At 37.2% G+C, this 14,862-nt stretch overlaps 3 protein-coding genes across 3 annotated transcripts; 1 reads left to right on the plus strand and 2 right to left on the minus strand.

Moving 5' to 3' along the window:
• Positions 1-440: 440 nt before the first annotated feature.
• On the minus strand, positions 441-3,207 carry LOC149926414 (opsin Rh3-like). Its single transcript, XM_090158259.1, has 4 exons — positions 2,816-3,207; positions 2,180-2,295; positions 2,099-2,113; positions 441-1,316 (listed from the first exon to the last, which is right to left on the minus strand). Exons 1-4 carry the CDS (start codon positions 3,055-3,057, stop codon positions 541-543), a joined length of 1,149 nt encoding a protein of 382 aa, XP_090014385.1. The 5' UTR covers positions 3,058-3,207; the 3' UTR covers positions 441-540.
• Positions 3,208-4,509: 1,302 nt separating this feature from the next.
• Positions 4,510-7,386, plus strand: LOC149926415 (uncharacterized). The gene is made up of 5 exons (XM_090159154.1): positions 4,510-5,054; positions 5,125-5,319; positions 6,018-6,218; positions 6,844-7,019; positions 7,101-7,386. The coding sequence occupies exons 1-4, from the start codon at positions 4,728-4,730 to the stop codon at positions 6,976-6,978; spliced, it is 858 nt and encodes a 285-aa protein (XP_090015280.1). The 5' UTR covers positions 4,510-4,727; the 3' UTR covers positions 6,979-7,019; positions 7,101-7,386.
• A 1,506-nt stretch (positions 7,387-8,892) lies between these two features.
• LOC149926416 (zinc transporter ZIP10-like) lies at positions 8,893-13,570 on the minus strand. Its single transcript, XM_090158701.1, has 11 exons — positions 13,515-13,570; positions 12,136-12,587; positions 11,980-12,074; positions 11,726-11,915; positions 11,131-11,300; positions 10,881-11,063; positions 10,640-10,823; positions 9,685-10,095; positions 9,541-9,621; positions 9,281-9,468; positions 8,893-9,212 (listed from the first exon to the last, which is right to left on the minus strand). The coding sequence occupies exons 2-11, from the start codon at positions 12,527-12,529 to the stop codon at positions 9,072-9,074; spliced, it is 2,037 nt and encodes a 678-aa protein (XP_090014827.1). The 5' UTR covers positions 12,530-12,587; positions 13,515-13,570; the 3' UTR covers positions 8,893-9,071.
• Positions 13,571-14,862: the final 1,292 nt, after the last annotated feature.

Below are 14,862 nucleotides of genomic sequence, written 5' to 3' on the forward strand. Positions count from 1 at the left end.
GTTCGTTTTGAACCTTCAGCCAATGAGAGGCCGTAGAGTGGTTCCGCCAAGGAGGATAATAATCCTCCTTGGTTCCGCTACTATCGCGGGATTCGCGGGAGCTAGGTGACGTCATTCTCTCTGGTGACATTAAATTCTTGGCAGAACCACTCTTTGAGCTCTGATTGGCTGAGATCTGGCTATCGTCTGCCACGGCGTTTGGTCCCATTGCCAGTTACACGGCAGCATTCTAGTTACCTATGAGATTTCTATGGTTCGTGCTCCCTTTAAAGGACAACACCGCCATTTGATTTATAGAAGTTTCTGCGCAAGCTCTGGAAATAGGGCAGAATGTGATAGGTCAGATCCCGCTATCACGAGGTCCAGAAAGGGAGGATCTTGATGATTTTCACGTCAATTTTTCAAACGGCTGTTTTGCTTAAAATTAAACCATACCAAAGTATTTGAACATAATTTTTTATTTATTTCCAATTGGACACACTTTCCTTGAATATTATTTATATAAACAAGTCTAAAAATGCCCAACTAAAATTAGGGTATTTACTCCTTCGTTTCCTTGGTAACCGATATCTCGGTTTTGGAGCTCGACAAGGAGATATTCTCGTGAATGGGCTCGTTAATACACAACCAGGGTAATTTCCTCTGAACTTCCAATCGGAATTTCGGGTGATTGATAGCGTAGACAAAGGGATCGAAGCAGGCGGAGGCCTTGATGGTCATGGCGGGAACCATGGAGATTAGCGGCGAGATCATTTTGGACGACTTGGGGGTGAAAGCACCGATAAAAGCCACCAGGATGTACGGGACCCAAGAAATGAGGAACAGCACGATAATTTGGAACGCCACCTTCGCCACTTTCACTTCCGCCTTGCTGTCGGCCTGCGCTTGATTCCCTCGAAGACTTTCCACGTTCATTTTCCTGGCCTGTTCCTTCAACTGGTTTTCGTTGTTGCGAACTGTCTGAAAGATCTTGTAGTAGCAGAAGACAGTGGCGCAAATGGGAATGAACCAACAGAAAAACCAAATGCAAAGGATATAAGAGCGACCGTTGATGTCATGCTGGAAGAAGTCGGCGGTGCAACTAGTCAGGTACCCTTCGGGGACGAAGCGATTCCACAGACGCATCGCTGGTAGAATGGCGAACGGCGTGATATAGAGCGTAGCGAACATTATCATTAGAAATGCTTTCTTGTGGGTCATCTTGCTGGAGGCGAAAGAACCGGATATGACCTTGTATCGATCGTAAGAGATCATGGCGTTGCAAAAGGCCGATCCTAAGCCGGAGTAAACCCCCAGAGCGCCGTAGATGTCGCAACCTTTGAAAACACTTACGTTATTTAATGCGATAATCATGAGTCATGAGTTAATAATTTTTCATATACTTGTGACACCTCTGCGTGTTCCGTTTTTAGTGAGAGCCATTTCTAGAATGACCACATTTTTTGTGGACTTCTAACTAAGCCATTAAACCTAATACGTGCTCTTTGCCTCTTCGTCAAACTGAGCGCGTGCAATAAATCGTGCGTAATTTTCTCCTTAGAGGGGCTTGTTTTTTTTGGGTATGACGTTAATTTCACGTCACTCCACACGTAGTCACCAAAAATTATTTTGACTAATCAGCCCTTTCAATTTATAGAGAGCCAACTAGTAGCCAACGCGAGAAGCTTTTTAATTTTTGGATTTCAATCTGCTTAGCAGACAATATACACTTAAATAAATCCTGCTCAGTGAATTGCCTATAGTACAATTATAATACAGATAGTCAGGACATACTTGTAAAAGAGTTATATTTTAAAGCGCCCGCTGCTTAATATTTCAATATAGAAATATTTTGCACGCGCCTCATGAAAGAAAAAAAATGCAAGTGCGCTATCAACTTTAGCCTTATAAATAAAACTAACATAAACACTTGACTATTTTATGCGCGTAGGGGGGAAGTAATAAATAGCGGCATTTATTGAAACACCTAATACCATTTTTAAAACTCAAATGAACTTATCGCGTTATGTGGTTTTATGTAAACTGAAAAGTTTAATTGACACTCTTATGGAATATAATTATAAACTTATGATTATATAGTAAACGTATAAGTTATTACCGAGTTGTCCAAACACTGAAATAAAAAAAACCAAATTGCTTTAGTCTTATGATCATTTTCCAGCGTTAATGCACTTATCACCTGGTCCCAGATGGTAGGAATTGTAAATGAAAATCGGCGTTTTGGCCATCATTAAGAAATCCGTCACCGCCAAGGTCACTACGAACATGTTTGCCGGAGTCCTCAATGATTTGCACCTAACGAAATAATTTAAAACTAAGAGTCATATCTACCGAAACACTATATCTAGGTACAGAAATCCATACCTCTACCTGGAATGTTTATCCTGCCGTATCGCGTATGGTAAGATCACTCTGACGGCTTTGGCCCCACCTACGAGATAAAAAATCCGCTGCGCGCGCTCCCCTCTCAGTGTTCTCACCAGTGGTGGCGTAAGAAGGCTGGGTGCCGGGGGCGGCAATGTTTTGTGACACCCCCCAGGACCCAAAAAACATTCTTCAAGTTTAATCGTTTTGATTTGCACCCTCCCCCCTCGAGCTTCTCCGATGGAACCCCTGGCTACCCTGGTACCCGGGGCGGTCCGCCCCCCTCTCACCCCTTACGCCGCCACTGGTTCTCACGTTGTTGTTTTTTAAGTTAACATAGTGACGTCAAAAAAACCGTCAGCCACATCAAGACGAAAATCTGACGCGATAAACATTCCAAGTAGAGGTATGGATTCCTGCTAGCTATGATGGATGTTGTAAGATTACTCACGTTCCGAAAACATAGATTACGATGGAATTACCCACAACAGCAACGGACATCAATCCAATGTAGATAGTCCCCAGCATGTATTGGATGTAAGGTTCGGGATTTTCGAATTGGTTCCAATAACCGTTTATTAAGATTTCGTTGTTGCCTTTCCATCCTACGAGCTCTTCAGGGTTCCTCTCTACCAGGGCGGCCGTTTCCGCTACAAAGGTGGAATAGTTGGCGTTCCCAGTCCTCATTTCCATCGCGATAACTTAGCTTATTTCCCCTGTTTAAAAGGGACAAATCCTCAAGTTGAATACTTAAAACTTGAAACGAAAATGGGTCTGGTCGTCCGTGGTCTGCAACTTTCGTACCATCCGAAGATAGTACTACTAGATTTCAGATTCGCGCGGCCCCGATAAAGTGTTCTAAGGTTGCCCATAAGCCTCCCTTATATATACCATGGTCCCTTTTGTGGAAATAAATATTGGAGGTCAACTCGGATGACCCGCTAACAAGATTACTGAAATCCGACTTCTCCGTGAAATTGCGGATTAATTCTGGGTTTCGGATGCTAATAAAATTAAAATGATAACGGCGCTCAATTCCCGCTCGTGTCTGGGTCAAAATGTCAAGCTGACACATCAAAATTCATCCCTCTACTCTTTCCTTGAATAGTGATTTAGCCTTACGCTATTTTCTAATACTCTGTAACCGGGAAATTATTTCTTGGAATATATACATTGCCACTGAGCTAGGAATGCGCCCAAAGAAACAGGCGGGGCTTAATTTACGTCGAATATAAGACGTCACGCGTATTTTGAATGGTATTGGCTGGCTGCCGTCGCTAAGATGCCGCTGCAACATCAGAAAAAAATTAAGACGCTCACTCGGAAAATTAACTTACCAGAAAATGGATTTAAAATCCGGATGAAACTGGTATTTAGATTGTTAAAAATATAGTAAATGAGGTAAGTGAACTTGAATTCGGGATAAACGTAATGTCGAATCGATGCCACGTTTTGCGAATTATGGCGTTAGCAAAAATCTCAGCTGAAAACCACGCCCTTTTTAGGAAAACCACCTATGGGTCCGACATTCGCAAAAATCACGAACACTCTAGAGAAAAATTATATTAGATATCTTGAAATCAACATGAAAATCCCGAAATCTGTTCCAAAATCTCGTAATCATCGTTAAAAACCAGAAATCAACACGAAAATTGTGCTCTGAAATCTCAAAATCAGTTTCTATAATTAATTTCTGAAATTACTTTGAGATTAAAAATCCCGTACGCAATATTGCAAATGTCGGACCCCCCGAAAACCAGTCTCCCTTAGACCATCTATTTATTTATATATTTAACTGCCATAACAAGCTTTAAATGCAAATTCAGTGTCAGATAATCGATAATGCGACTTATGGTTTTAATTTTTGTACGATATGATTCGGGGAGGTCACATTTATATTGGATTTTTTAGTATTTAATTAAATGCAGCGCCAAAAGGTCTTCGGTCACTTGCAGACCGATATAAGTCTTATTAACTTATGATATCACTACAAATTGTGTGCATAGTTTTATCGAAAAGAGGATAGTTATAAATAAATTATTTATTGATCTACTTAATAAGTAAATGTTACAGAAAAGATTGTATGAACTGAAATCATCAGCCTTTTTTTAATAAAAAAAAGGAGGTTTATTTTTAGTAAAAATGGATAGTCGTTTGGGAAGCCGGAGATGAGATTATTTTAACCAATTGGAAACCGGCAAAGCCATTTAAAGCCCAAGTTGGAATTTGATACGTCGCAACGTGCTTGGCTTTCCGCTGGTCCTCCTCGTATCTTTTTAGAGCTTGCATTCCCGCAATTTATCGACCACGCTTCGCTTTCCTGGAATTTTTATATCAAACTCTTCGTTTTATATCGTGTACTAATGAGTAATGCGGCGAAAGAAAGCGTGAAGGAAACGACCAGCGGCGGGGAAGCCGCGAAAAAAGAGGAACCGGTGGTAGAAGCCAAGGCCGGGGCAGATGCCTCAGGGACTCCCACCATCACCATCCATGAAGCTCAAGAGGTTGACCCCGATCTACCCTTGGACATAACCAATAGTCCAAATGTTTCCAATGATGCCAAAACTAACGCGATTGAAGAAAATCAAGTCCACAACGCCAATACTGGAGCTCCAAAATTTGCCATTCTTTTATCTTGGAATTTGGGCTATTTTAAGACGTCTGTCGGCCTACTAAGACTGCTTTTTATGGTATAACGTTTACAATAAGTCAATTATCATTATTCCTATTTGAAATTTCTATTATTTTCCTTATAATTAGTTATGCTGTATTCTGAGCTTAGTATGTCTGGCAAATGCAGGTACTGATGACATAGATGTCTTGGAATTATCGGCTTTTAGCAGAATTCGTTTTCACATATTTTGTTGCATCTTGGTGCTCCTTGTTAGCACCTTAATCTACATCCTAGAAATAACGTCTTTGAAGAATTCTTTGCCAATCAATTGGTACCTGGCGGTAAATAATTATCATTATTGATTTTATCATTTTCATAATAGATTAACTGTTAATAAAAAGCATGATACTAAAACCTAACATTTTGTTTTCAGTAAATGTTTTTACGTTGTAGGATGTAGTTCCTTGCATGTTGCAGATTGATTTGAACAATGCACGGAAATGCATGACAAAATCTTTATAAGCTGTACAGTCATGTAGGTATTATACTATTATTCTTAGGTATGTCATTAGTATTTTTTATTGATAACATTAGGTGGTTTTTTTTTCGCCTGTTCTGGGTTTTTTGAGCAGGTTAAAAAGTGTAGCTATATGACATCATTTTACTTCAATTCTGTCTTGACGAAAAAAACGAGTTGGAGTAAGAAGGGAGAGGTTAAAGGTTATTTACAAAAGGTTTGCCTCATGTGAAGATGTCTAAACGAGTCATGTTTTCGTTTAAGCAGACGACAAAGCTAGATTGCTCCCTCTACACATGCTCTACACCTCCTTTCGAGGAGGAGTAAAAAGTGTAACCTTAGAGCTCTGGAACAAGCGAACAAAATTCGGGACAGGGTAAATCTTACCCCGAGAACAGGCGAATAAAACGTTTTAGGGTAAAAAGTTTACACTTTTTGTCCCCGGACAAGCGGAAAAAAACCACCTTTTGTAGTACATGTTTTTTCTTTACTAGCATTGGCACATTATCATTTATTTTTCAGGATATATTTTCAACTTTCATCCTTGGAACACTATGCATTGTCACTTCCACTCTGCTACTACATGCTGGTAGGGTCACGTTTGATGATGACGATGATGAGGATGGAGACACGGATGATGACGACGATAACATTAAAGATATTCTTCACAACACTGATGAATTGATGCCTGGATGGTCCAGAGCTTTACTGGCATTAGCTGCTGTAAGATCAGTTTTTTAAATCTTATTTTAGTAGGGTTAATGTTTTGGCCATCGATATCAACTATTGTTATAATTTAACTAGCATTTTATTAAATAAAAATTGATTCTCATTGATGTAAAAGTAAATCTAAGTAGTGGGCCTCTTAAAAAGTACTTAAAACAACCATTGTAATATTAAATACTTTTTGGTCTAAAACTAAATTTTACAAGGGGTAATGGCATAGGAAGCTAAAATTATATTTAATTATAATTAAACAATTTAATATCTAATTAGTGGACTTTAACCTAAATTATATATCCCATATAAAATATATTGCTAAAAATTACTATAATTTAAGTGTTTGTCAAATTTAAGAACAAGCCAAGCAACACGAGGGGTTCTTTTGGGTCAAAATGAAGCTTGAGCATCTTGTTTTGAGCTCGACGCTAGCGACATCTGTTAAAAAAAGAGCTAGTACACGTCAGCTGACACTTGCCTTAAACATACCCCAATATTCCAATTATTTTTAAATAATATATGGTAGCAGAAGTTGGCAATAAACCCCCTTCTGAGATGCTTTTTATAAAATTATGATTGTTTTTAAATTTTCTATTTAAAAGTGTTTTCTTGTTCATTTTATACATAGGTTTTTGGATATTTTGCAACATTAGTGTCCGTTTTTCTGATTGTCTTCAAATGCTTCAACCGTCAAGGAACTTCGACATCCACAAAGCATCCAACCCAAGTGCAGGAGGAAATTATGATGTCAGGAACGAGTTAGCTTATATTATACAAATTTTAAATTTTATGGGAAAGATTAAGGTAATGTTTTGTTATTTATTTCGGTATTGGGAACGTGTTGATCCATTTAAGAATGGCTTTTAAAGAAAGTGGTTTTTACAGATTTATAAGCCTAAAAATCTACCGTATACTCTTGGCATCGTCTTTTTTATGCAAAACAAAAACCAACCAACGATAATATAGTTGTAAAAGCAAAATCCAATTTTTTATACGATCATTCTTACATAATTTTAGTAACTTTTATGGGTGTTCCTATCCCTCCCAACCCGTCGATAATGTGAATGATAAATGTGATCTCTGCCGCAAAGTTTTAAGGATTGTTATATCAAAGTATTATTTGGCTCAAATTTTTAAAATCAAATGAAAAATAAAATATATATATTAGAGACCTATTCTTGAAAGTTTAGGTGGTTAAAACTAACTCCTGCATTATTTATTTTGCAATAAACCTGTACAAATTTTTGTAGAAAGGGGATATTTTTACTTATACAAAACTAGGCCAATTTTAATTTATTTTTGGTCTAATATAATTTTATAGTGATGGGTAAAAACCGCTATTATATCGGAAAATTATCTAGTCTTTCTTCGATGGGCATTCAGAAATTTCAGATCCATCTGATTGGAAGCGTGACGCCAAAACCGGAAATTGTAAAAACCCCTACAACAACTTTTTTTCATCAGATGCCTTTTTTTTGAGTTTTTAAAAGCACCCCTGGGCTGCTTTGTTAAGTTTTTCATCAAAAATGATATAAAAAGAAAATTTAATATCGGTATTGGAATCTGTTAAATTACAATATTGGACGAAGAAAGTATTTTTACAATGACTATATTGAGACGATCCGCAGGCATCCTGGTGGAATTTTCTTTCTTTTGGCTGAAAGGGGGGAATGAATAACGTCACCAGCATGTGCTTCAATCGCTGTGTAAAGTGGAACCTAGGAACCAATGAGAGTTTAGGGGGAAGGGCTTTACTTTTATTTAAAGAGCACAACATCCATCGGTGCTAGGAGGTCTCCAAAGGAAAACGATATTAGAGAATACCAGAGTTGGTTATTTTTTGCATTGCTCTCATTCTGTCTATGCATAAATAAATTCATTGTTGATTGGTAGGTATGTGCAAACCTTGATTTTTGGGGTTTGAGCCGAGCTTCGAGTATGAAAAATTACACTTTTCAAGTATCGAGCAGAGCTTTAACTTTCTATCCAGCTTTCAGGATTAGTTTAAAAAGGTGTTTCAAGTACACGAATAATTAAGCTTAGCTATATTTCATCAGAACTTATAGAACTTGTACTTTCATCAGATGAGGAATCATTTAAACTAGAATCTTCACTTTCATCACTAGGCTCTACTATTTCTTCATTAAAAGAATATTTACTGCCATTTGTGAAGTCTAAATTCAAAACTGACAATACAAGGGATTACAACAAGAAAATAGTGGACTGATAAACTGCCAAACTGACAAATAACAGCTAAGGCACCCTACGTTATGTAAGCCAAACTGACAAATAACAGCTAAGGCACCCTACGTTATGTAAGCCAAACTGACAAATAACAGCTAAGGCACCCTACGTTATGTAACCCAAGGTTTTGGTTTAGTTTTCTACATTTAAAATTGGTGACCAATCAGAAACAACTAGGACTTGTACCTCACCCAATAAGAGATCTTAATAGGGACCTAAGGGAAGTTTTTTAGTAGCTTTTCCCCCCATTTTTAATGTCCCTAGTAAGAATAAGTTTCGAGTACTTGAGAGTTAAGCTGCAATTTGAGGCTCAAACCATTTTCGAGCTTCGAGGTGAGTACTCACACATGCCTATTGATTGGACAAAAACAAAGGTGCCATTCAATCAGTCAAAATTTTTAATCAAAAATTATACTGTTAAAAAAGGTACAATTAGTAGATTTTTTTCTATCTACAATAAATTAACCTAAAATGTATATTGACTTAATACAAACCAACAAAAAAATTAGTAAAGCTTAGGTTTTTTCTTTCAATATTTTAACATAAGACTTAGTAAAACACGGCAAAGTCAAGTTGTAAGAACTAGAAAAGTTGCTTCCTTGGCATCTTTTTTTAACTTAACAAATGTCTGAGATCGTGCTCGTAAATGGCAATAACCAACATAATACTAATTCCACTTGATATCCCTAAAGCTTGCAAAAGTAAATGTGAAAGTCCGCTAGATTCTTCTTCTTGAGTAGTTAGTTCGGGCAGCTATTAGGTTAAAAATAAACCAATTAGACAAAAATATCTACATTTCCCAATTGAAATTTTGTTATTACCATATCGACCAAAGCTATATATAGAAACATTCCAGCAGCCCCAGCAAAAATCCAAAGCGTTGCGGTTCCAACATTTCCTAATAGGACACCTACAATCATTCCAACGAAGCACAAGATGGACGAGAGGCCATTGTAGATTAAAGCTTGCTTAACCGACATTCCTGCTTTAATAAGCATTGCAAAGTCGCCTGCCAAAAGAGAATAAGACATTTTAATTGTCTGGTAAGTAACATTTTATAGTTTACACAATATTATAATACCAAGTTCGTGAGGCAATTCGTGGCAAAAAACTGCTATAGTTGTACTTATTCCGCTTGATAAACCAGCCGCAAAAGCTGCACCTGGAAATTATACTTGGATAGTTCGTCACTTTGGTAGAGGAATTTTTATAAAAGAGTTCTTACCTATGGCTAATCCATCACAGAAATTATGTAGGCTATCTCCCATTATCACCATCCAGGCAACGGACGAAATTGTCCCAGAGCCATTTCCAGGCGTAGTTAAGTGGCTGTGGTGGTGGTGGTGGTGATGATGATGGCTGTGGTGGAAATGTAAACTACTGGCACTTCCTCCAGCCACATTTCCATGCACCGCTATCATCAAAGAACTCCGATCCTTTCCATTTTTCTTCATCACAAGCGTTTCGTTAGCACCACTGTCATCTAGTTTCCCCGATTTGCTAGTAAGACTAGCGGAGAAGGCTTTGGTCGGTAGTTCATCCATCAGATCACTTTCTTTTTCACCCAGAATTTCAGAATCACTGGCCGAACGGTATTCAGATTTCATGTTGTCTTCTTTGGTGGATTCATTTAGTTCTGGGGAAAAATTATAAATTTTGTTTTATCATGATGCAAACTCTGCTTGTAAACAGACATTCATAATAAACACCATTCAGGGAAGAAGTATTTAACTACACATTTTCCGTGTAACATTTTTGGCAAGCTGACTCTTTGATGTGCACATTTTAAAAGATCAAAAATTAGCATGTCAATAAATTATTAATTTTCCATTTTCTTAGCACTTACATCATTCTCAAAATAATCCGAAATCAGGCTGATGAAAAAGGAAGGATCGACATTTTTCAAGGGAAGACTATTATGCCATTCTAATGATTGCTTTAGTCATTGCCATAAAAAAAGGATGTATCTACTAAAATAGGGAGTTAGATACTTCTCTCAAAAAGGGTTTACTATTAACTTCCGTAATAAGCTACTGCATTATTATTTAGATCAAAGTACAGTTAATTTTTCGTACTAAATATTGTGTCTGGGTTATTTATTAATATTGATTAGTGCTGCTTTTCCAAAGTGTAACTAGCGTGGCCTTTTTTGTTAGTACGAAAACTATTTAAATTTATACTTTGCATATCTTCCATTTCTAACTGGTCGAAATTAAATCCATATGAACCATGTTTGTGATGAGATAATTTCTCCCCCACAGTTCGACTCTGTTCAGCATCAATTTTGTGAATAGCTTGGGTTTTCCTTGGCACTTTCTCCGGTTTCCTAGCAACACTTTTGGGCAAAGAGTCTTTTCTTTCACCCTAGGACAAAATTCTATTAGATTAATTGTTCAATCGCAGCTACACTTACAAATTTACCACATTTTTTTTGTAACAAGAGCTAATTCTAGTTAACAATCTTTCAGCTAAATAGAAGGCATAAATTCCCAATAAGGCAACGAGTCCACGCCACATGTGAGATTCAGTTTCAGAGTGATCGCCGTGACCATTTCCGTGACTAGAACTGCCTTGATGATCGTGATGATTTAAACCTGCCATAGCCTATAAAATGAGGTACAAATTAAAATCTGAACCTTAATAATATTGGTTTAAATGTCTTTATTCGTACGTGGGGTAAGAGGTGAAGTAGCGAGTCGCCTGATAGACTGCCAATAGCTAAACCAACTAGAAATTGTAGGACAGATTGGTAGAAAACCCTTTGAATTAAGGGCACCATTGCAACGCTAAATAAACCACACAAACTGATGATTATCACTGCCCCAATAGCAAACAGCCACACTTGGAAAAATAAAATAAATGTCAAAATATATTATAAAACCATCATAGTTAAAAAAAGAATCCATAATGCTACTTAGAATGATAATGCAGTAATCTTTCTATACCATTGTGGCAGAACTTTGTGGATTTAAAGAGCTGCGGATCGAAGGGTGGGACCCATCTTAATATGCGAATAAAATAAAATTCATAAAAATTTAAAAAAATAAGTTAATCAAGAGTTTCATAAATACATTTTGTGGCGCGTTTTTTACTTTTTCAAAAGCCAATTTAAAGTTTAGAACTTTGATATCATAAAATTTTACACTATTTAGCAATAACTCACAATTGTCAGTGTTTTGAGACAAAATACTAACGGCAATAAGGGCAGATCTTAATTCCATGTAGCATTATCATTACGGATGTTAATCAGTTAATGGTAGAACTACCTTCAACTCCAGGTTGTTTATATATAATCTGAGCATGATCTTGTTCATGGTCATGATCCTTGTTAATTAAACAATTACTATGATCTAAATCAAAAATAATTGCAGGGCAAATATACATGAAATCGTTGGAGGTTAAGGTTGGTCTCTGAGCTAGTTTATAATTGTACAATGTTTCGGTGGCTGAAAGACACTGCGTTCAGAAAAAAAATGTTATTAAAATCTAGAAAAAAGGATTTATCTAAAAGTTTACGTACCTTATTTTTGGAATTCAATTTCAACAACTGAGATTCGTTAAATTCTCCTGATGTCATTTCATTTAACAAGTTAAATAATTCTTTTTGGTGAGAATCTAACCATAAAATTTCAATATTAACACCAATATAAATGATTTTATTAAGGTAAAATTTTACCTCTATCTACATGAGAAATTTCATCATGATTGTGGCTTTCATGGGGTAAAGGCTGCCCTAAATTATCACCATCATCGAGCTTTGTTGCAACTTCATCGTGTTCGTTCTTTTCATGATGATGATGCTCGTGATCTTCGTGATGTTTCTCTAATTCTAGAGCCGAAAATACTTTAACTAATCCTACATTGTGCAGTAATTCTTGAAAACCATCAAAGTTCATTGATCCATTATTGCCGTATTTTAAAAATATGTGCTTTAAAAATATCAGCTCATCCGTAATATTGATAGAATTAAATTTCTCCACATCTTCAGTATGCTTTGATGCGCAACAACTGCATTTCAAAAGCCCCACTAATATACAAACGCAAAAAATTCGAGAGACGCAAAAACACATCGCAAAAAGTGTAGAAAAGTCACTTTTAGACTTGCATCTAAGACTGTTTTTCGTTTTGCTATAACAATAAAAAAATGTGTTCCTTATTAAATATATGGGTCAAGACATTGTGATACGTGGCTTTAGTAAAAGAGACAATTGTCAATGCGATTTAAAAGATATACACTTAACTTGACAACTACGTAAATTTAAAGTAGTAGTAGGTTTAAACAACTTTCAAGGTTTATTTGTTTAGTGAATTTACTTATGCTCAAAGCACGTACCTACCAGTGTATTGGTACAAGTGGAATGATTAATTTTGTTTTAAAAAGCTTGTATCACTCAAAATTAAATAAACTATACAGAATTAGGTTTCACTAACTTACATTGTTTATGATTAGTGGTGTTAGCACTCCGAAATCACACGGAGATATTTTATACTCTACTTTTGCACTTTAATCATGATTTATTTGAAAATATTTCATAGAAAATAAAGCCAAGGCTTAGTGTGAAATGCGTAAAAGTAGCATTTAAGAATAATTTGCATAAAGTTATGATTGCAATATAGTTCTATAATCCATCAGCTAATTTCCATATTAAAACTACTTCAAGCGTTTCATTTGGTTTAAATAATTCAATCACCTCTATCCAGTTTTCACTGTCTCTAAATATTATTACACCGATTACTGAGAAGGTTGACAACGCGGGTTGATCGCGCGCATTTCCTAAGCGGTTGAACAATAGACATGTCAGATCTATGGGTTAAAATGGTTGAACCATAGACAGTAGATATCCTAAATCTACTGTCTATGGTTGAACCTTGGATCCCATGGGTGCGTAAAAATTCTGAGAAGGAATTCTTCTCTTGAGAAAAGTTTTTCGTGGAAATTTTTATCTCCGTGAGAACTCGCTAAAAAGCGTCAAAATTATGGACCGAAACGACTCAACGAGTTTAGGTGGCGTAGCGGCCTTAGCTGTTTCTCCCAGTAAAAAAATATTTACGAACCTTGAGCCTAGAGATCTTTCAAGCTTGAGCTTCTCCGAGGTAGCGCCCAGCGTTGCCAGCTCATGAAGCTCAAATTATTGTCTCCTGCTTAAAAATTATACTAAAAGTCACCAACAGATGGTGTCTAAAGACTACGGCCTGCGGAAAGGTCAAGCACTTAGTACTAAAATGCTAAGAGAATTGCGCTCATGGTCACGTGCCTTCCTCTGTTTCTGCTAGGTGTCAATTCCGTATTTTATGTTAGGCTTAGACGCCCCGAAATTTATCTAGACCTTTATGTACATTTTTATATCTATGGCTGCCGCCATAGAGGAATAGCCCTGGAGTGGTATTGATAGTTCTGATTGGGGTAAGCACTGACATTCCTCTTCAGAAATCGCGTAAAGGGGGATGTAGAAACGGGGTGGTATGTCGAGGTAGACTTTTATCTATTCATATATTCCAACAAAGGCAGCGCGATCATGGCGTGATCTACCGGTTAGGGTTTGAATTCTTTAAAAAGTCTACCTCGACTTTCCCCCCCTTTCCCCCCCGCCTCGAACTGGCACTAAGCTGTCGGATTTAGCGTCTTCTTTCCTTTCCCCTCCTCTACTATTCTTCCATGCTGCCGCCTACGGCCGAGCTTGTCGCCAGTTCGTTTTGAACTTTCAGCCAAGGATCCTATACGTTAGAAGGATAGGTAGCCTTCCGGCCAGCCCGTGTTTTCAAAACGCCGGCAGCGCCGTCGATATTAAGAGAGCCTCTAAACGTGGGACGTCTTGTTTCTATTCACTCAAGGATAAATTTTGACGTTGCTTCCTCCATGTTTTGTCCTTGACGGAATCTAAAGACGGATTCTCTATCGCGCATGCCCCACCGATGGCGCTGCAATTTTTCGTCCCTCGCCTCATATCCTTCTAACATATAGGATCCTTGCTTCAGCCAATGAGAGGCCGTAGAGTGGTTCCGCCAAGGAGGATAATAATCCTCCTTGGTTCCGCTACTATCGCTAGGTGACGTCATTTTCTGGTGACATTAAATTCTTGGCAGAACCACTCTTTGAGCTCTAATTGGCTGAGATCTGGCTATCGTCTGCCACGGCGTTTGGTCCATTTGCCAGTTACACGGCAGCATTGTAATTACCTTTCTCCTGGATAGCAAGTTTTTGGTGTTAGCTATACCGACTATTGTAAGAACTTCTAAAATTTTAGGATCTCATATGTTCCTTAATTTGATTAAATTTTATTTGTAATTAAAGTTTTGGGAAAGACAACGCTATACTTAAGTTAATATTCGGTATTAATTTGAAAGATACCGATTCAAATAAATAAAACACTGCTAATAAATAATATAAGTGTTTTATACCAAA

The sequence above is a fragment of the Leiobunum rupestre genome, chromosome 9 (genome assembly GCF_980474605.1).
Source record: "Leiobunum rupestre chromosome 9, qqLeiRupe1.1.hap1, whole genome shotgun sequence".
NCBI classification, from domain to species: Eukaryota; Metazoa; Arthropoda; class Arachnida; order Opiliones; family Sclerosomatidae; genus Leiobunum; species Leiobunum rupestre.

Coding starts and splice junctions, on each gene's coding strand:
- LOC149926414 (XM_090158259.1), bottom strand. CDS start 3,057: ATGGAAATGAGGACTGGGAACGCCAACTATTCCACCTTTGTAGCGGAA. Junction 2,296..2,815: donor GTAATCTATGTTTTCGGAAC/GTGAGTAATCTT, acceptor TTATTTCGTTAG/GTGCAAATCATTGAGGACTC.
- LOC149926415 (XM_090159154.1), top strand. CDS start 4,728: ATGAGTAATGCGGCGAAAGAAAGCGTGAAGGAAACGACCAGCGGCGGG. Junction 5,055..5,124: donor TACTAAGACTGCTTTTTATG/GTATAACGTTTA, acceptor CCTTATAATTAG/TTATGCTGTATTCTGAGCTT. Junction 5,320..6,017: donor CAATCAATTGGTACCTGGCG/GTAAATAATTAT, acceptor TTTATTTTTCAG/GATATATTTTCAACTTTCAT.
- LOC149926416 (XM_090158701.1), bottom strand. CDS start 12,529: ATGTGTTTTTGCGTCTCTCGAATTTTTTGCGTTTGTATATTAGTGGGG. Junction 12,075..12,135: donor AATTTCTCATGTAGATAGAG/GTAAAATTTTAC, acceptor TTTTATGGTTAG/ATTCTCACCAAAAAGAATTA. Junction 9,213..9,280: donor ATATAGCTTTGGTCGATATG/GTAATAACAAAA, acceptor TTAACCTAATAG/CTGCCCGAACTAACTACTCA.